At 39.3% G+C, this 20,488-nt stretch overlaps 2 protein-coding genes across 35 annotated transcripts in view; one reads left to right on the top strand and one right to left on the bottom strand.

Moving 5' to 3' along the window:
* Positions 1–2,263, top strand: part of LOC122251735 (uncharacterized) — an 11,563-nt gene extending 9,300 nt beyond the window's left edge. Inside the window, exon 3 of the mRNA XM_086531290.1 lies at positions 2,241–2,263. Coding sequence (XP_086387416.1) covers positions 2,241–2,263 — 23 coding nt within the window. The remainder of the gene's footprint in view (positions 1–2,240) is intronic.
* A 4,033-nt stretch (positions 2,264–6,296) lies between these two features.
* cac (calcium voltage-gated channel subunit cacophony) overlaps positions 6,297–20,488 on the bottom strand; it is a 291,025-nt gene continuing 276,833 nt past the window's right edge. For 20 of the 34 annotated variants that reach the window (XM_086531498.1, XM_086531499.1, XM_086531515.1 and 17 more), the window contains 3 exons: positions 16,906–17,072; positions 16,141–16,286; positions 6,297–12,995 (listed from right to left, as the gene is read on the bottom strand). In XM_086531498.1, the coding sequence (XP_086387624.1) occupies positions 12,118–12,995; positions 16,141–16,286; positions 16,906–17,072 (1,191 nt within the window). In that variant the 3' untranslated portion in view covers positions 6,297–12,117. The remainder of the gene's footprint in view (positions 12,996–16,140; positions 16,287–16,905; positions 17,073–20,488) is intronic. The other 14 variants (XM_086531516.1, XM_086531508.1, XM_086531517.1 and 11 more) reach the window with 5 other exon arrangements.

Below are 20,488 nucleotides of genomic sequence, written 5' to 3'. Positions count from 1 at the left end.
ATCTTAACTATATATCCATCCACATATCTATCTATCTACTGTATATGTAAATGAATGTATGTCTGTTTATATTCCTAACTGTGTCTATTTGTTTATCCATCAATTCATCTATATATCTGCCTATATGTCTGTCTTCTGTATATGTTTATACATAGATGAATATGTGACAATCTCTCTCTCTCTCTCCCTCTCTCTCTCTTTGTCTCTCTTTCTCTGACTTTTAATAGAAGGACGCAAGGTAGCATGTGTAGTTAGATTTTATAGCATCATGAAACAAGAAAATAAAAATGAAAGTGTCAGGGTTAAAGTTTTACCATTTTCTATCAAAGAATTGTTATAGAAAATGTATTCCCTTTAGGGTAAGCTTTATCATACTTCATTTTGCAGTGTTGGTGAGGATATATTTACTAGTGTATATATATTATAGAGATATTACTATCTTTACATTCTTTATATTTTTTCTTTCGATAAATTCATGGATATTCTCGACAAGACTCGTTTCTAATCACACTTTTTACATAAATACGTGTTTATTGATTGTTTTGAGTAAGCCTTTCTCCTTTCAGCCTAGCTGAAGTAGGCTCTATCCTGTCGTATACAGTAGGAATAAACAGGTCAAGGTCAGTAGCACAATGTACAACAACAACAAAAAAAAGAGGGGGGGTCCAAGGGGGTGGGCTTAGTCCTTCCCGTGGCTAAGGCAGACTAACGCCTAGGGAAGGTTAGGCAGATCGTGGGATCACGATGTCATACAAGATAACTTCCTCGAGGTCTGCGTAATCGGCGCGGCATAGACAATTGCCGATCACTGTGCACACGATACGCCGTACGGCAGGCCACCCAAGGGGAAATTGCAGGGTATTGTGGCATGCAGGCGGCATTACGTGTTTGAGTGACATATTTGTGTAATTACCAATTACTTTTATCAGTTTACCCCGCAATCTCCCTGTCCTCACTATATCTGAATAGTAAAGGCTGAGAGGAATCCATCGATACCAGATTCGTAGCGACGCGGCACTTTTCTGAATAATTTACCGAAATTGCACTATATGAATGAGTTTTCAACCTATGTTTTAAGCGAAAGATTTAATCAAGACATTTCTTCTTAACCCGTTAACGATGAGGATAGATTTGCACGCTCCAGGATGGGTTTTATTTCAAAACAAGGCAGCTTCACGCAACATGACTTTTCCCACTCTCTTTTAGTCGCTCATGGTAGAGCTAGAGCCATTTTGTGTGTCTGTGTTTTTTACTGTTTTTAGAGACTTATATCTGTCATATCACAAACTCTATCAATTCTGCAGCTGACTAAAATTGTAGCTCAGGGTCCATATAAGCTCTTTTTTCTTTTTCTTTATACTCTGTGTGATAGAAGTATTGTTGTTTTAGAGGGGGGGGCAAAAAAAACTCTATTTTTTCGTATTTGTGTGCAGTCATGAACGAATACGAAACATATAATCATCCAAAATGAATATAACATGAAGAGGTAGGAAAGAGGAAGGAATGCCACAGTAAAAGGCATCCCTATTGGCACAGGGGCACATTGTAGACATTAGGCATGGTTTGAGTCACCTTTCTTCTTTCGTTCAGCCTGTACTTCTTTCATCTGTGGTACTTTAGAACAAGGGGTCGGCAATTTGCTATGTGCCATCGCTCTCTAGAGATAATGCTTGCTAGAGACCGTAAGTGGGTGCCATTCAAGGTTCTCTCTCCTGCTGGTGCTAGAAGAAAGTGGTGCCATCTAGGTTTTGGATGTTAGGTGAAACCCATTTTCCTTGATATTATGGCAAGTATAGTAATTATGACTGCAATTGTCATCATCACTCACTCATTACTCATAGCACAATAAAATAACACAGTGATCCAAAATCCCCGAACGTCATGACGCCCATTGTCAGGCCAGAGCTCCTGCGTCATATATGACGAAAATACACGTCACCCATCGTTAACAGTATTTACGCCATGCCCCTTTTTCACTGAAGAATATGTTCTATTTAATTATTATTATTACATATCAATCTTTTTATCACGGTTATTGTTTTATCTATATATTTATTGTAAGCTTATGATGTCATTCATGTTATGACTGTTATCCAATCATAAAAACGTACATCGGTTATTTTTTAAGTTGACAATATGATTAATTAGTTGAACAAATAACCGGTTCTGTCTTTTGGATTTCTTTGGCAATATATAGGAATATAGGACCTCTATATTCATATATGTATCCATAAATCCAGTGCCACATTTTAGTCATGACTAAAGGGAGTGGGTTGTCATCATATCTCACACTTTGCCTTTTAATCCTCCACATTTTGCCATTAGCGCCTTCACTCGACGTCGACATTATCAAATGTGCTTTGCTTAGAATCACTCACAACCCTGTATGTTGTGAATTTTGTTTCGGTTGGAGCTATCTGGGTTATGTATTTGATTAAGGGATTGGCAACACACAAGCAAACAACATATAGCGTACATAACTTATTTCACATATACTTTAGAAATCTTTCTTGCTTTTTATCGTACTTAACTATATATCCCTCCACATACTATCTATCTACAGTAAATGTAAATGCATGTATGACGGTTTATATTCCTAACTGGTCTATTTGTTATCCATCAATTCATCTATATAATCTCCTATAAGTCTGTCTTCTGTATATGGTTTATACATAGATTGAATATGTTGACAATCTCTCTCTCTCGTCGCCGCCCTCTCTCTCATTCTTTGTCTCTCTTTCTCTGACTTTTAAGAGAAGGACGCAATGTAGCATGTGTAGTTAGATTTTATAGCATAATGAAACAAGAAAATAAAAATGAAAGTGTCAGGGTTAAAGTTTTACCATTTTCTATCAAAGAATCGTTATAGAAAATGTACTCCCTTTAGGGTAAGCTTTATCATACTTCATTTAGCAGTGTTGGTAACGATATATTTAATGGTGTTTACATATATCATAGAGATATTACTACCTTTTCATTATTTATATTTTCCTTCCGATAAATCCATGGATATTCTCGACAAGACTCGTTTCTAATCACACTTTTTACATAAATACGTGTTTATTGATTGTTTTGAGTAAGCCTTTCTCCTTTCAGCCTAGCTGAAGTAGGCTCTATCCTGTCGTATACAGTAGGAATAAACAGGTCAAGGTCAGTAGCACAATGTACAACAACAACAAAAAAAAGAGGGGGGGTCCAAGGGGGTGGGCTTAGTCCTTCCCGTGGCTAAGGCAGATTGGCGCCTAGGGAAGGTTAGGCAGATCATGGGATCACGATGTCATACAAGATAGCTTCCCCGAGGTCCGCGTAATCGGCGCGGCGTAGGCAATTGCGGATCACTGTGCACACGATACGCCCTACGGCAGGCCACCCCAGGGGAAATTGCAGGGTATTGTGGCATGCAGGCGGCATTGCGTGTTTGAGTGACATATTTATGTGTAATTAACTATTATTTTTATCAGTTTGCCCCGCAATTTCCCTGGTCTACTATATCTGAATAGTAAAGGCTGAGAGGAATCCATCGATACCAGATTCGTTGCGACACGGCACTTTTCTGAGTAATTTACCGAAATCGCACTTTATTAATGAGTTTTCAACCTATGTTTTAAACGAAAGGTTTAATCAAGACATTTCTTCTTAACCTGTTAACGACGAGGATAGATTTGCTTACCCAGGCTCCAGGATAGGTTTTATTTCAAAACGAGGCAGCTTCACGCAACATACCTTGACTTTTCCCACTCTCTTTTAGTCACTCATCGTAGAGCTAGAGCCATTTTGTGTGTCTGTGTTTTTATTAACTGATTTTTTTAGAGACTTATATCTGTCATATCACAAACTCTATCAATTCTGCAGCTGACTAAAATTGTAGCTCAGGGTCCATATAAGCTCTTTTTTCTTTTTCTTTATACTCTGTGTGATAGAAGTATTGTTGTTTTAGAGGGGGGGGCAAAAAACCATTTTTTTCGTATTTTGTGTTCAGTCATGAACGAATACAAACATATAATCATCCAAAAGTGATATAACAATGAAGAGGTAGGAAAGCGGAAGGAAAGCCACAGTAAAGGCATCCCCTATGGCACAGGGGCACATTGTAGACATTAGCATGGTTTGAGTCACCTTTCTTCTTGTCGTTTCGCCTGACTTCTTTTCATCGTGGTACTTTAGAACAAGGGTCGGCAATTTGCTATGTGCCATCGCTCTCTATAGATAATGCTTGCTGAGGACCGTAAGAGTGGGTGCCATTCAGGTTCTCTCCCTGCTGGTGCTAGAAGGAAAGTGGTGCCATCTAGTTTTGGATTTAGGATGAAACCCCAATTTCCTTGTATTTTGCAAGTATAGTAATTATGACTGCAATGGGCACCATCACTCACTCATTACTCATAGCACAATAAAATATCCCAGTGATCCAAAATCCCCGAACGTCATGACGCCCATCCTCAGGCCAGAGCTCCTGCCTCAGATATGACGAAAATACACGTCACCCATCGTTAACATATTTTCGCCATGTCCATTTTTCACTGAAGAATATGCTTTTATTTAATAATTATTATTACATATCACTCTTTTCATCACGGTTATTGTTTTATATATGATATTTAATGTAACTTTATGATTCATTTCATGTTTATGGCCTGCTATCCAATCATAAAAACTTACATCGGTTATTTCTTAAGTTGACAATATAATTAAGCAGTTGAACAAATAACCGGTTCTGTCTTTTGGATATCTTTGGCAATATATAGGAATATAGGACCTCTATATTCATATATGTTCGACTTCCGAATCCAAGTGCCACATTTTAGTCATGGCTCACTCGTGAATTTACTGAATGGAAGTAGGCATGGCGCAGCGACACGGCCTCGCTGTAGTGAGAGCGATATATGGAGATCTCTCGTCGGCGCTCTCTAGATTTGCTCTGGCGCAAGGACGCCGTCGGGGCTCACGTGCGCTATCAGCAGCATTATAAAAATGTGATGTTGCTTATTCACTCAGCAGCGCGGCGTCGATGAGATATAATATAGGATTGTTGGGTTTAGGGTGTGAGATGACTGTGCAGACAGGTGGGTTATGTATTTGATTAAGGGATTGGCATGTATGTGATGTTTTGGGTAGTTTTTTTTTTTTTTTTTTTTTTTTTTTTTTTTGGTGGCAGTTGGCACATGTTCATGGAAGCCAAAAGTAGGGGTTGAATTTGAAGCTCCTGAAATGACTGTGTGGCACATTGCTCAGCTTCACACTTGCACATTGCTGAAGCTGACGTTCTTTTAAACTGTTCATGATTTTTTATTATCGCCGTAATAACCTAATATAGACCGTTATCATTTAATATCTCTCTCACAATGCTCTAGGTCAGGAGCATCAGAGACGTATACATGTATTTTATATGGTGTTTTATATGGTTCAACTGGTTTTTTGACTCCCAAGAAGTAAACCAAATGTTCATCCATAGATTTTTAGAATGTATCAAATGTCCTTTTTACATAGAACATTTTATTATTGTTTTAAATAATGTTTTTATCTCCATTTATCTCTTCGCCAGTTGTTTTATCTGGACCACATGCGGTGTACTCATGTTACGTAAATGTTTCTGACACGCTCGTTCTAGATGAACCGGATTATGTTAATGGCGTAATTTATTGATTTTTAGCAAGGACCTTAAGGGTTTTACTGTAAGCATTATTGAGTTTTGTTCATTCTTTTTTTTCTTATATATTTTTCCTTTCATTTTCATTCATTCCATATTAGCTTTCGGGTTGATATATTTAATCTTTATCATTATTATAATCACAGTCATAATCTATCATTATCTTCATCAGTATTATCATTTTCATATTTCATCGTGTCAACTTTGTCAATATCATCAATGTTGATATCATTATCAATAATGTTGATATCAATATTATCATTATCATCATCGTCATCATTATCATCACTGAATCTGATTTTACTATCAATTACGGGCGCAGATGTTTATCAATATCTGTCAAGTTAATCTCAACAAATAGCATTACGTTTTTTATTGTGCTGTAGTATCTAGTATCTATCAAAATGAATGTAACGATAATCCTTTCATCTTTAAATACACTTTAGTTATCAACAGGAAAAGATATATTCATTGCAACATCTTTCTCTTATAGTAGTTTCATCTATCACTACTTTTGCCCCTTCTTTCCATAATATCTAAATTCAATAGATATCTTATCTGAATATCTATTTCATTAACAGTATCATGAACTCCATGATCCAAATAGTGTGGATTAGTGATATCTTTCAGGGAACAGAATGGAAACAAAATCAACCTTTAAACAATGCATATTGATAAAATGTTTATTCGAGACAATATAATCCTGTACAGACCTGTCCACGCATTCAGTATGAAAACATTTAGCGAGAGCATTGGCTAGAGGAGAGTTAGGATGTGGAAAATGACTGATTTACATAATCGGTGATCGTGGTTCCATACGCTCATTATTATCTGCCTTAGAAATTCACTAGTCTTGAAAACTACCAGATAATATGGCAAGTCATCAGCTTCCGGGATATTCCCAAAGAGATAGTTTTTTTTTGTTTTTTGTTTTTTTTCTTTATGTCGACTACCTATTCATCTATCATTTCTGAACTGGCTGTAAAGTGAAAAGTTGGATCTCTTTGGTACCCCAGAAACTGATGCTTTACAACAAGTCCCAAATAAAGGCAGACATGTTGAGGTTTTAATTTTTTTTCTAGCACTACATCTCACTTTGTTTCATTTATTGTAGGAAAACGAATGATTTGTATAAAAGTCTCTTCAAAAACAGCTACTGGGTAACGTGCTATACATAATCGAGTGAGCGGTTACAACAGAGTCATCCAATATTACACACATTCCATGACGTCACCACCGAATTTCCAAAAAGAGGAGGTTCGGAAATTCATGAAAAAGCAACGAGAAAGAATTTGTCGGAAATGCAAGTGTGGACGTTTTCCTTGACAGCGAAGTCCAATCAAAACGCAGGACTTTCTCCATTCCCCAGTTGTGATTGGTGGGTTGCTGCCTGGCAAAGTTCTCTCTTACGTTTTCGAGTTATTACTTGCTTTTTCCTGTAAGTACGAACACTATGCAAGTCATGTTGAAGCAATACAGCCATAATTTCAGTTCCTTAAAAAACACAGAACAATCAATGTTTTAAAAAGACACAGCATCTCTCATTTTGGTAAGAACCCACGTCCATGCCCATAACAAATCAAATGAATAAAGTGTCTAAAAACCTTCCACCACCTTTATATCACCTACAGTCAACAACGAGTGAACAGTCTATTGGAAATAGCTCATCGTAATTTAGGAATGGTTGATTGGTACTTACAAGAGGGAATAGCCAGAAACACCAAAAAGACTCAATTTGGCATGTAGGTTACATTCTGAATCTTTATACAGCATACTTACTGACAAATCATTCATGCCATAGTTTTTTTTATATATTTTTTTCAAATTCGAATAAAACACTGACACTTCACACGGCAGTTTCAGTGCACAACCAACAGCCCGTATAGCGTAAGGGCATTGACATAGCTATAATGAACCCTGTGCATATGGCACACATTACCGCAGCACGTGACACGGACCAACCACCGGAAACATGCTACGCTGTATGGACCAGACAACGAACCAATGAACCAATCTGATGGAGAAAAAAAAAGGAGGAATAACGCAATTTGTTTAACCCGATGCAGCCACCGCACGACAGCCATCGCGGCCGCTCCATGCCGCGCTGAGGCAAGGAGATTCGTTCCATCTGCATAGGGTTCTTTTTCAGAGAACCATAGATCCATAGATATCTCGCGACCTATGCCATAATTACGACGGGATTTGTGAAACTTGAGCTTTGACTCAGTGATCCCATAGGGCTCAATCTTACTTATAAAGGGGGCGAGAGGGAGGAGTAATTTTTTTTTCTTCTTTTTAAATTGAACCTTGTGGCGACTACACCGTGAGCTCAGAATCCCAAAATCTCGTCTTATTCCAACGACAGGCAAAGAGAAAAAAAACTGAAGAGAATGAAGGCACACACGATGATACAAAGACCACAGAATAGCTCTTTGCATTATAGAGTCAAGGCCTGCATTTAGGGGCCGCTCTATCTTCAGGGTTATTCGGGGGGTGTTCTGTAGGGGAGGGGGTGGGGGGATAATTTCAGCTGATTCAGGCTAATTGAGTCAGACTACTGGTAAAAACCCCTTGGAACCCTACCCACAACCTCTCATAGGATTTCCTTTGTTTTTTTCGTTCATGAATACCAATAGCTATGGGGCTTAAACTGATTAAATAGTTAAACAGTATCAAAGTTATCTCAAACTGATCATGCACTAGAGTAAGGGGGGGTTATAGGTCAGTCTCCTGCCCAAATTCTTGGCGGCTCTTTGAGGGATGTCAAAAACACATTCCGAAAAGAGGGGAGCCGATTCTGTCCACTGTACGGTCAAAGAAGAAAGAAGGAACTGGGAGATCGATGGGCTAACGCTAGTGAATTACCAAGGTATCCGAGAAGCAGCTAAGGTGTTTATATATGCAAAGGGCACCCAAGAATTCGCGCACGAGAGTCTATTCAACATGTACATCATTTTCATCCACTGGAAAATGGTTTGGGCCGCGGCCTACGCGGGGCTGCGGGCTGGACAGTGTTTTGAACCGCGTGGAGTTCGCGGCGACGATGCGGTGGTGTTGGCAGGCCTGTGGAGGTGGCCGCCATAGGCCTACACGATTGCAGGTAAAAGCCTACGAAACCTGTAGACCAAAAGGTTATGCCATCAATTCTACGATGGCGACATTACATCAGATTTCATAAATATTTGAAGTTTAGATCAATCATAGGCTATTATAATTCACATATATATATATTCTTATATATAAATGTATGTATATATATTCATATATATCTCAAATTGCAACTGGGTTTTCTTTCAACAGGTTGTAATGTGAAGTTTCTATACAATGAGTAGATAATGAAACATTAAGCATTATGAAAGTGGTAGAGATTTAGTTAAAGATATAGAGGTTCTCTGTGCATTTCAGCTGAAGAATATACAATATGGAACACTTTTATATTGGCGTTTTGGGCAATAATAGATTTCAATGACAAGATGAGATGAGGGTTGAAAATCTTGGCTTAGAGCGCAATATTCTCGTCTTAATTAACGTTTAATACCACATTTGGTAGAATATCGTAGTCTCAGATACGAAAGATGCGGAGTGAAATTTACAACGTTCAAATTTGTTCACCGCAAAAGGTCAGTCTTCAGCTTGCGATAAAGAGTTTAAAACGTTTTTTTTTATTTTTTATTTTTTTTTTTTACATCAGATTCTGTGAAGTATATTTAGTGAATCACTTTCATCCATTGTTTGATACCCCCGACACAGAGAAGTGCAGTTAGATGTCTCTGATCTCATCTACGAGTTAAGTAGCTATTGAAAGACTGGGCATTCTACCTTATGTGACTCGTGGCATCATCAGTAACAATAGTACCGGGATCTGAAGCTTGAGAGTAATTTGAGAAACGAGGATATGAAACTCAACGTCTTGAATAAAAAGGAATCGAAGAGGTGGAAGAAGGAGAAGGAGACCAAACAAATACGGTGCGTTCTGGTACTAAGAGAGCAATTTATCAGATGCGCACCTTTGGACCTCGATTCTGTTAGATACAACTGGGATATCAACACCAGAAAGGTATGTATCAGCAAATATTTCAACTTGGTTCTTGGTAGTAGGATGGATACTGCGAAACACTACTGGAAGTAACACTATTTTATACAAAAAAGCACTTATGGATTTGCAGTATAAGGGTGATTGGGACCCACACGGACGCTTGAGACTCCAGACACAAAATTATGATTTGGTTTTATGTCATTTTTCATTGCTAGCTTTAATGTTTTTTTTTTTATATATATTTTAAATTTAAAAATTCGAATGTTATTCTCCAGTTTACCTACTTTTTGAGAGCATTTGAGGACTCTTAAGAATTTTATATCTCCTTTTAGCTTTACACTTCAGCTCTTTTTCATGTTTTAAATTGACTTTCTTTACGCATACTATTTACAAATGAACATTTACACGAATGTATCACCTCCGAAGCCAAAGGGTGAAAGGCAAGTCATCATCTGCACTAAGCTTCAGATTAATCAAATGACAAAATCAACCTATATGACCACATCTTGACCACACACATATACATATATATTTTTTTATGCTATGCTCCACAAATCAGACCGCATCATCATAATGAATGCAACAGGTAATATTGTGCTCTGTTGGTTCATGCAAGAAATAAGAAACTCGAAAACCATTTACCCTGTGAATAGGGTTACCCATTGGTACTTGGAATCCCTAAGACTGCATAGCAATCAAAGGACTACATAGGAACCCCAAGATAACATAACAGCCGCAATAAAACCTTAGGAGTCAAGATCACATATCACTGATAAGATTACATAGTAACCCGTAACCTCTCTCCTGTGGTGTCCTCAGCCTCCCCGCATGCCATGTCAAGACGACTCATGTCCTGAAGGTGAAGGAGACCCTCTACTGAAGGCGCCTCGTGTTCCCTGGTTAACACTGAATCACGGAGGATCCTTACATTATGCAGGTGCTTGAAATTCCCTGAATGTCTCAATTATTTTTAGCTTCTGTGTATACATATTTTTTTTTTCTTGAGAAACAAAAAAACACAAGGGTGCTCTTTAAAATATCTGGGTTCCCCTATATCCCTAGATGCCCTTAGAGTCCTGGGTGTCCCTAATGTCCCTGGGTTCTTTTCGTAAGCTCTCTGGGTGTCCCAAAATTCCACCCTCAGGTGCTTCGTGCCTTCATGGGTGCCCAAAAACCCCCACAGCTGCGCCTAGAGTGCCAAGCTGAACACTCCCCCAAGGTGAGGGCCAATCCATATAAGGCAGGACTTTTAATACAAAAGGTCAAAACATTAAATCCAAAGATCACAAGGATCCCCTAAATAATAACATTCCCCATTAAAACCAAGCTCTTCTCGTTAGTGTAAAACCAAATTCCCTAATATTCACAGTCATCAAAACATCCTAAGCATTTAGGAATTTACTTTAACTGGAGGCGTTTCTTGGGTCACTGTCTTCCCAACATTTCTTCAAAGGGGCATCAAGAGTAATATACAAGAAAGAGTGGACGCATCACCACGCTAGGTTTAACACAGGACTCGTACACTGTTAAAGCCAATGTTGTTTTTCTTTATATTTTTCAGTTTGATAAAGAGTGACCACTATATATATTTTTCAATGATAAATCACCGATGATTTGTTAACATACAGTTCCAATTTTTGTGTTACCACATACATTTTATGTCCGCTAATCGTGATGTAATGTTTAATCTTTTAAATGATTATTTTGGTGCAAAATGGAGCAGGAGAGAGGGGAGGGGCCTTGCTATCCCCACTCCACACTGATGGACACACACTTTGGTTGTGGACAAGAGATACAAAAGGTACCGCCGTCCACACAATTTAAGACTAACGAGTACAACAAAACCTGCAAGGCGAGGAGGAATGTGAAAGGACAGCAGCAAGAGACTCCAGCATCGCCGTCCACCCACGCACTGAGGCTGCTCGGCAGCACAAACACTCGAGCTTTGGCAGGCAAATGGTTGTTCTTGTCGCGTGAGATTGACCTGGAGAACCTCTGTCTCCGTAGCAAATCGTAAACACTACTGACTAACTGCCTAGTCGTCAAAAACCAGAAGAAAAAGGTAACAAAGTGGTACTCATACTACACCTAACGAACAATGACTAAACCGACAGATAAAATGGAATGACATATCTCATTCTGCTCGTTTTTTTTTTTTTGATATTCATACAACCCTCACACAAGAGAGCTACAGTAGTGGTGACATTAAAATATCACAGATTTGATAGAACATTTGTTGTATGTTTTAAATAAAGCACTTGTAGGGGATATGGTACAAAACAAACATGAAGAAAAGCCACAGTAGTCTTGTGGCCCTATTTTACTCCCCTGCCCAGGTCCAGTGCTGCACTCTACCCCCAAGCACTGCTAGTCAGGGCAGTGCCGCCCCCACCACCACCCTAGGGGGATGGGGGCCTACGCCGCCCTGTGGGATCCACTAGCACCAGTCATCCTCATCACTGTCACTATGTCGCTCCCCCGGGGCCCCCTTTCGCTGAGGCCCCGCCCCTCCCCCCCCAACCCCAGGGGCAGGCAGCCGCGTCACTGCACGGTCCCGCCCTGGCTTGTACCCGTTAGGCACTGCTGGTGAGGGCAGCTGACGCCGGGGGCCTCGCGCGTAGTTAGCCGCCTGTTCGAAACTAAGTGGCTCTTCTGGCCGCCGCTCATACGGATATTGGTCTCTAATGGGCGCCATGGGCGGCCGCCGGAGTGCACCTTGGGGCATGATCCCCTGTGGGGGCCCTCGGGGGCGAGCGCTCCCCTCGGTCACTGGTGGAGTCCTTCGCTCGCGGAATACCGGAGGCATTTCTAACTTGGGCACGTGCGTGGGCGAGGCGTTCAGCTTGGGGAAATTAATGGGTTGAGATCTAGTCGGGGACTTAGCCCCTGGGAGAGTGTGGTGGCTGGGTCCCGCGTGGCCCGCGCCCTGGGGCTGGGGGCCCAGGTGAAGTGTTGAGGGTTTGTTGGGTGTGGGAGGCAACCGACGACCGCCGCCCCGCCGCTGCGGTATGGTCGGGTAGCTGGAACCCGCCCGTCTGTGCGGCGACGGGCTGCGCGAGCGCCGGTCCAGCGAGGCCGTGCCGTAGTATTCCAGCGTCCGGCCGCGGCGTGCTCCTGCTCCGGTGAGCCCTGAGTGCGGCGAGGGACTGCGCGAGCGGGCGTCCAGCCGTGTGGTGATGTAGTGGCGGTCTGGACTGTTGGACTCCGAGCGGATGTCCCTCGTGCCCCAAGGCCGCGCCGGGAACGGCTCGCGGCGGCGGCTGGGACTTCGACCCCGCACCGGAGACATCATGCCGAAGTCGTCGTGCATTTTGCCTGCAAAAGGGGGCGGCGTCATACAAGGATACTTACACCAACTTCCACGACACAGACACGAGTCATTGGCTTGCATATTTCAATATCAACTGAAGGCTTGTAATTTTGAGTGCCTTATAGAATGAGAATTGACTGAATGACACGGGTCTGTGTCGTGACCAACACAACACAGCGAAAAACAAAGCAAAGTCTAGAAAGTGCCAGAAAATAAGAGCAGAAACGGAAAGACATAAACTGATATTGATACCGAACAACTAGAACAGTAATGAAGTGAATAATGCAAATACTGATAATTTTGCTAGTAAGAGGATGGCAATAATGATTATGAAAATAAAGTAAAAATACTGTCAGTCATAATAACATTAATAATATTAACAAGAGATACACCATCAATACAAATGAAATATAATGGATTTTTATATTGTTCAATTCAACAAGGAATCATATTGATAATTAAAATAACAATAGAAGTGGTAGTGAGAATAATAATATCATCTGACAAAATGAAATAGCAAAAATGGTCATCACAACAATAGCACCAGTGACAAAAGACGCACTTTTACCAAAGCCATTACTAAAGTGACAAGACACTGTCGAGGAATACTACACTAACAGGACAACACAGTACAGGCATTATCAAGAAAGAATGATGAAATACTATGAACGTGTCCATAATCAACATCTGACATCTTTATAAGCTTTCATTAGCAAGGAGAGAAGCCAAGAGCTGCGCTGAATCACTTTCCTGTAAACGCATTATGTATTTTCTTTGTAAACAGTAAAGCTGTCTAAACATATCTGCATATCATGTAGAGTGCATATCAATATGTATACAGTACCTACATATCTATAGGAACAATTATTTATATCTATATAAAAAGATGTTTGAAATGTGATTTTTAAAAGTAGAGAAAGTCTACTCTATGGTAAGAAAAAATAGTAGACAACATGCCTAGAAGTAGTTATTGTTAAAGCCAAGTGATATAAAGAAATGGAAGGAAAAGTATATTAGTAAACAGGAGTTGAGACTAGAGGAAGATGGAAAACAGAGATGAGGGAGAAGAAGAAGAAGAAGAGGAAGAAGAGGAAGGCGAAAGGGAAAGGGAAAGGGAAAGGGAAATGAGGTGGAGGAGAGGAAGAGGAAGAAGAAGAAGAAGAGGAGGAGGAGGCGGAGAAGGAGATGAGGGATAGAAGAAAACGCAGACGAATGAAAGAAAGAGAAGCAGAAGAATGTGAAGTAGATAAGAGCAAAAATTACCTCATGAAAGAAAAAGCATCAACCAAACAAAGAAGAAAAGAAGGGAAAAGCCCACAAAACAAAAACAAAAACAAGAACGAATGATGTCTATTTCTCTAATAAGATATAAATCAAGAATGGAAACTCTTTAGATCTCAAACCAGCGCTAGCTACAATTACCTTGATAGTGAGCCTTGAATCATGTGATAATTACCTTAATATCAGATGCTAATTTCGTGCAGGAGGAGAAAAACATCATGCCAGAAAGAAAAGAATACGGGAAAATAGGGAAAAAGTGGGAGAGGGAAGGTTTCATTAAAAAAATAATAATAATAATAAAACGAAATCCAAAATATCACTAACCTTTCCATTAGCACAAACACATCGAAACATAGAGGGTTTCTTCTCGGTTCAAAGGGATCGAAGCATATCAACGGGGAATGTGTCATATTCTTTAGAAATACGATAAGTATAAATCACATTTTATAGTCAAAGAGAGATGGAAAAAAAACGTGATTTGAATATGAACAATCCGAAAATACACTTCCTTTTCCCCCCAAACCTCATGAGTGACGTGTTAAGGAACCTAGCATATTAATTTAAAAGGAAAAAAACAAAACAAAAAAACAATGGAGGACTTTTTTTTAAACTACGAGGCAACGAGTATCAAGTCTCCTTTATGAAGAGGGAGATAAAAAAAAAACATTGTCAATATTCCTCACTAGCTAGTCACGACTTGGAACTTAACTATGAAAATAAATGACACCATTTTGCGATCAAGCAAACTTTCACAGTATGAAAAAAAAAATATATATATACTGTATATAAAATAAAACTCATGAGTGCAGACACAACACCGAAGAGGAATAAAGAACAATTTTAAGTTCGTAGATCCCTTAACACGTCGTGACTTGTCTTAGACTGTACCCCCTAACTACTGCGGGCACTGGCACAGCTCCTGGGCATCGCGGCCCCTTCGGATGCCTCTTGCGGCTCAGAGAATCGCATTCCTTTGACGCATCGGGTGGTCACGTGGTCCTTTTTCATATGAATGATACATTTGAAGTTTAGGAAATCGTGATGTAATCTTATCATTTTGTCGTAGGTACAATACATTTATATTATATCGTGTTTTTTTTTCTTTGGGTAAATCGCACTGTAGACATTTATTTTTTCTTAATATGCATCGTCTATTGATGTTATATGTATATATAGGAATCGATTTGGGTTTGGGTGAGTCGTTGGAATGGATTAATGAGGCTTCGAGGCACAGAAGGTCGCGAGTCTCAGCGTGTACACCGGGAAATGCTGGTTAGTATGTCTGACGTTTATACATACCACTTTCACTATTACTGTTAAATAAATAATCTGAACCACACGATGTATCAGTTTTTTTCTTTCATTAAAAGAATGTAAAAAAAAGAGTATTTACATTTTAAATGCTCAAAGCAGATTGCTTTTCTTTTTTCGTAGTTACAAACAAGAATTGTTTGCCAGTATCACTTAAAAAGTTGAATGATAAACGTCACCATATCGTCAGCCTTTTCCTATTTTGTTTCACTATCTTTGAGCCACCATTCCTTCACCAAATTTACACAATCACCAACACATGGATATGTTGCCTCATTCAGTGACACACTCTCTCTCTCTCTCTCTCTCTCTCTCTCTCTCTCTCTCTCTCTCTCTCTCTCTCTCTCTCTCTCTCTCTCTCTCTCCATCACTCACATAAACACACACACAGCTGTATACTTACTATATAAGCCCATTCATCCCTCCCCACCCAGACACACGCGTGCGCAATCAGGCTGAAGGTCCTGGTGGCTGTCAGAGGGTGAGGCCGTGACCCGCAGTAGATACGTACCTCAAGTGCCCTGATGATGACCTCGCCTGGCTGGCCACTTGACCTACCTCGGAGCCTACCTCGCTTGTGGCCGTGGTCATGCTTGACGAGGTCCACCAAGTCGCTGACGGCATCGCTGAACCCGACGTCGTGCGGCTGACCGGCCCGGCGTGGCGACGGGCTCCTCCTGTTGGGCGTCGGAGATCTTAGCCGTCTGGGGGTACATGACGTCAGGTTATGTTGGGTCATAGCAAGAGGGGGAGGCGAGGCTGGGGTCATCACCTCACCTCCAACTTACGTCTACTGTTCTAAAAGTACTCTGCAGTCTCAACAGCTCTCTGCAACTTAGTCTTTAACACCGATACTGGCTTGTACAGTTCTTCTGATGATTCTTCCTCTTGTGTTTACAGCCGCTGAGCATAGAGGGTGCTTTGGCCGACGGGGGGGGGGGGGGGGTAATGACGACATTATAGGCAAAAATGTTTGCGATGATTGTAGTTTAGTATTTAGATGTTTAACACTTTTAATGGTGTACATAAAATAACTAGCACTTAATTTTAACTTATTGCTAATTATACACTAAAGATAGAATAATTATCTGGTGAATCTTACGATCTAGTTAGACTTATAGATTACTTATCTTAATGGGACAATACACAAGTAATATAATTAAGTAGACTTAATTATAACAATATGTAAGAAACTATTTCGCATTGGGTAAACATTGAGGTCCTGGTTTTGCAACTGGTTTCTGAGTAACAGTGTTAAAGGTAAGTTTTCTGTGTCCGAAAGACGCGCCAGGTCGGCCGCGCCTTTCTCGGGGATCAACTGACCTGTGCGGGGGTGTGGGCGACTGGAAGCCACGAGAGGGCGACGGCGAGCGCGAACGGTACCGACTGACGGGGTACTCATCCGGCCGGAGGTGTCTCCCACCGTCGTCCGAGGCCAGGGAGCCCCGTCGGGACGCCGCTTGCACTACCTCGGCCAGCTCCAGCCCCACCTTCAGAAGGAAGTCAGGTCAGCAAAGGTCATCCTACCATAGTCGCTGTTCACAGGCGTCACGCATCACACCACAGGGCCGAGAGGGGCTTTTTTTTTCTTTTTGTGTGGGGGGGGGGATGAGTTTGAGACTCTCTCAAAGAGGAGGGAGAGGTTGGGGGGGGGGGGGGAAGACTGTCCTTTGGTCGCCCCTTCCGCTGAGTGACCCGACTGGGATCCGCGAATGACTCTTTGTGTTACTTACACCAAATTCTGATTTCTCGTCCAATATAGACTACGGAGATGACTTCGAGAGTGAGTTTCGTGATGCAGGTGTGAAGCCTGAGAACAGCTGTGGCGAAACGGGAAGGAGTCTCTTAAATATATTATGGATAAATATTTGCATTCTTAATCTATATTATCCATAAGAAAATGCTTTAATTAATAGGGGAGAAGGAGGAGTTTATGTTAAAAAAGGGACCGTAAATTAACAATATTTTGTTGATCTGAAAGCTAAATGATTTCAAAACTATAATCAGACTGATTCCTAAATGCCAATACAAATTACAGCGTTGTCAGTATTATAATTACTCCTTTTTAATGTAATAATTTCCGTGGTCAGCTGTGTCGTGGAAAGAAATCGAATAAGGAGAGAGAGAAGAAGGACAGACTTTTTCCTTGGCCGAATGGCATTCAACACATTTTGAAAAGGCAATCTCCATCAACCAGAAGGATAAAATTCATCTAATTAGATAATCGTGAATAATCTCCTAAATTCACGCACAGCGGGTATCGGAAATATCATTATATCAAAAAGTAGTGAAATAATGCAGCAGGTGAGTGTATTAGACATACAAGCAAGAAATATACAGCTCTGCCTTAAAAATAAAACCGTGTGGCACTTGTTTAAATACATGTCCAGTGCCAGGTGGTAACGCAGCGCTGTTATCCTCTTTAAAAACTGAACAAACATATACATATTCTTTAATCACTCGAAGGATAGCTATTCATAACGCTGCAATAACCACATGACAGTAGACGACACTACCACTAGCCGTGACATAGGACAGTATGTACATTTTTTTTCTCTTTTGTGTATCAAAAAAAATATCTCTTGACATGAGGTGGCACTGAGAAAGACGTCTGTAACAAACATACCAAATGTTGGGACAGATAAGATGATTTATATATTTTTAATCTACAGGAAAAAAGACAAAGATTAATCGGATCTTACTGCTTTTTCTCTTCTTTTGCTTAAAAAAATATATATTGTATCTTGTCTTAGCTGCAAAGTACAAGGGACTCATGAAGAGTGAAAGTGGAAAAAAGAGAAACATTAAAAGAACTGTGAAGATGTAATCAAATATTTTGTTTCTAGTGTAAATGTAAGGAGGTGAAGGCATAGGAAAAGTAGACACAGGAAACTCAAAAAGTCTTACACACACAAGGAACTGAAAAGGAAAAGGAAATACAGGGTTAATAATACCAATGAGAGGAAGCGAACCGAAAGAAAACAAGTGTCATTAGGATTAATTTTGAGACCTTGACCTTAGGTCAGACGAAAGGAACCGACCAGATAAAGTAGAGACTACAAAGAAGGAACAGGTTAATATTGGATAAACACGGTGTAAAGGAAAACAGTGACTAAACAGACAGAATAGGAATATAAATAGACATCACATTGAGCTAACAGAGAGGTAACCGATGGTAGTGGAAGAACACAACATTGAAAGAGAACACACTGAAGAAGAACAACGGTGGAGAGTGGGGGTAGGGGTAGGGGTAGGGGTGAGGAGATACATATTTTGAATCAAATCAACACACAAGTTTGAAAAAAAGAAAGGGAAGAAAAGAGAGTTAGTTATGGTAATACACAAGTCACAGTGATGGTGGGGCGATGTGAAGAATATAGTGATGATGGTGATGGTGATGATAATGATGTTGGTGATGAGAGCGATGGTGATGATGATGATGATTATGATAGTGGTGATGGTAATGATGATGATAATGATGATAATAATAATAATGATAATAAAGTTAATAATTATAGTAATGATAATAGAGATAATGGTGATATTGAAAATAATAATAATAATAATAATAATAATAATCATAATAATAATAACTATAATAGCAAGATGATGGTGATGATATAATGATAACAATAATGATGACATTAATTACAACGATGATAATGATCATAAAAAATAATAAAACTAATAATAATAATATCTTTATAATTTATAATGATAATGAATCTGATAATGATAATGATAGTGATGATGACGATGATAACAATAGCAATGACGGGAACATCAAGAAACTACAACAACAATGATAATGACGATGATGATGATGATGTTACAAAATAAAATGTATAGAAGAGTACAGCAGATTGTGCAGACAGTGAAAAAAAATAATAACACAGCAGAATAAGATAGACAGAGGAGAATAAAAAAAAATAACGATAGACAGTAAACAACAGGGTTAGACAGACAAGTAAAAGACAGACAGTCGAAATAGACAATGCGTTAAAAAGTAGACATCATCACTAGTAAAGATCACAAGTACACTGAACTATTTTACAAATACCTCACAAAAAAGTTTTACAAGAAAAAAAAACACTCTTAAGATAAAGTCTTCAGTTGCTTTTGACACAAGAATACAAAGTTCTACATAATAAGTTCATTAGATACACTAATACTATAGTGTTCCATATGCATTATATATCATCACGGTAAAATATTCTCTTAATATCTATGGTTATAATGTGATTATGTTATATATACCATTTGACTCAACACTTGGCAGTGGTAATGAGGAATGGACATACGATGATTGTGAAACACTGCAATGGTGGGGATGATTGTGATCACGAATTGAAAACAATAAAATAATTGCAACAAAAATAGCACCGTTAATAATATCAATGAAAATGTTAAATAATAATGGCGATCGTTTTGAAATCATAAATTGGGATACTGATAACCACGAAAAAATAATAATGTTAATGATATCAATTATTGCAGTAAAACGAAAATAACAAAGAAAACAATATCAAAGAAATGTTACAAATAAAAGGGATAATGACAGACACAAGTAAAGTAAGAACGATGATAATAAAATAATAACGATAATGGGAATAAGATAGATAGAAAACTGTAATCAGGTAATACTAATAACGTAAAATGATAACAATGACACTGATTATGAAAACAATCTCTATCACATATTACCTTATGGATACTATTAATAATGGTAATTACAGTTCAACAACATTATATCAACAACAACACAAAAAACAACAAAAATGCTAATATTAATAACACCGACCTTAGGTTAAAAACTCAAAAAAACTACAGGAAAAATATACGAAGCGTAGCAACAATAATTTTCCATATAGACCCATTACAAAACTGTCATACACACATACAGTTT

The sequence above is a fragment of the Penaeus japonicus genome, unplaced genomic scaffold, assembly GCF_977035675.1.
Source record: "Penaeus japonicus unplaced genomic scaffold, GWHDUDI00000001_assembly GWHDUDI00000035, whole genome shotgun sequence".
Lineage (NCBI taxonomy): Eukaryota > Metazoa > Arthropoda > Malacostraca > Decapoda > Penaeidae > Penaeus > Penaeus japonicus.
Note: the sequence above shows the minus strand (reverse complement) of the source record. Positions and strands in the feature narration are given on the sequence as shown.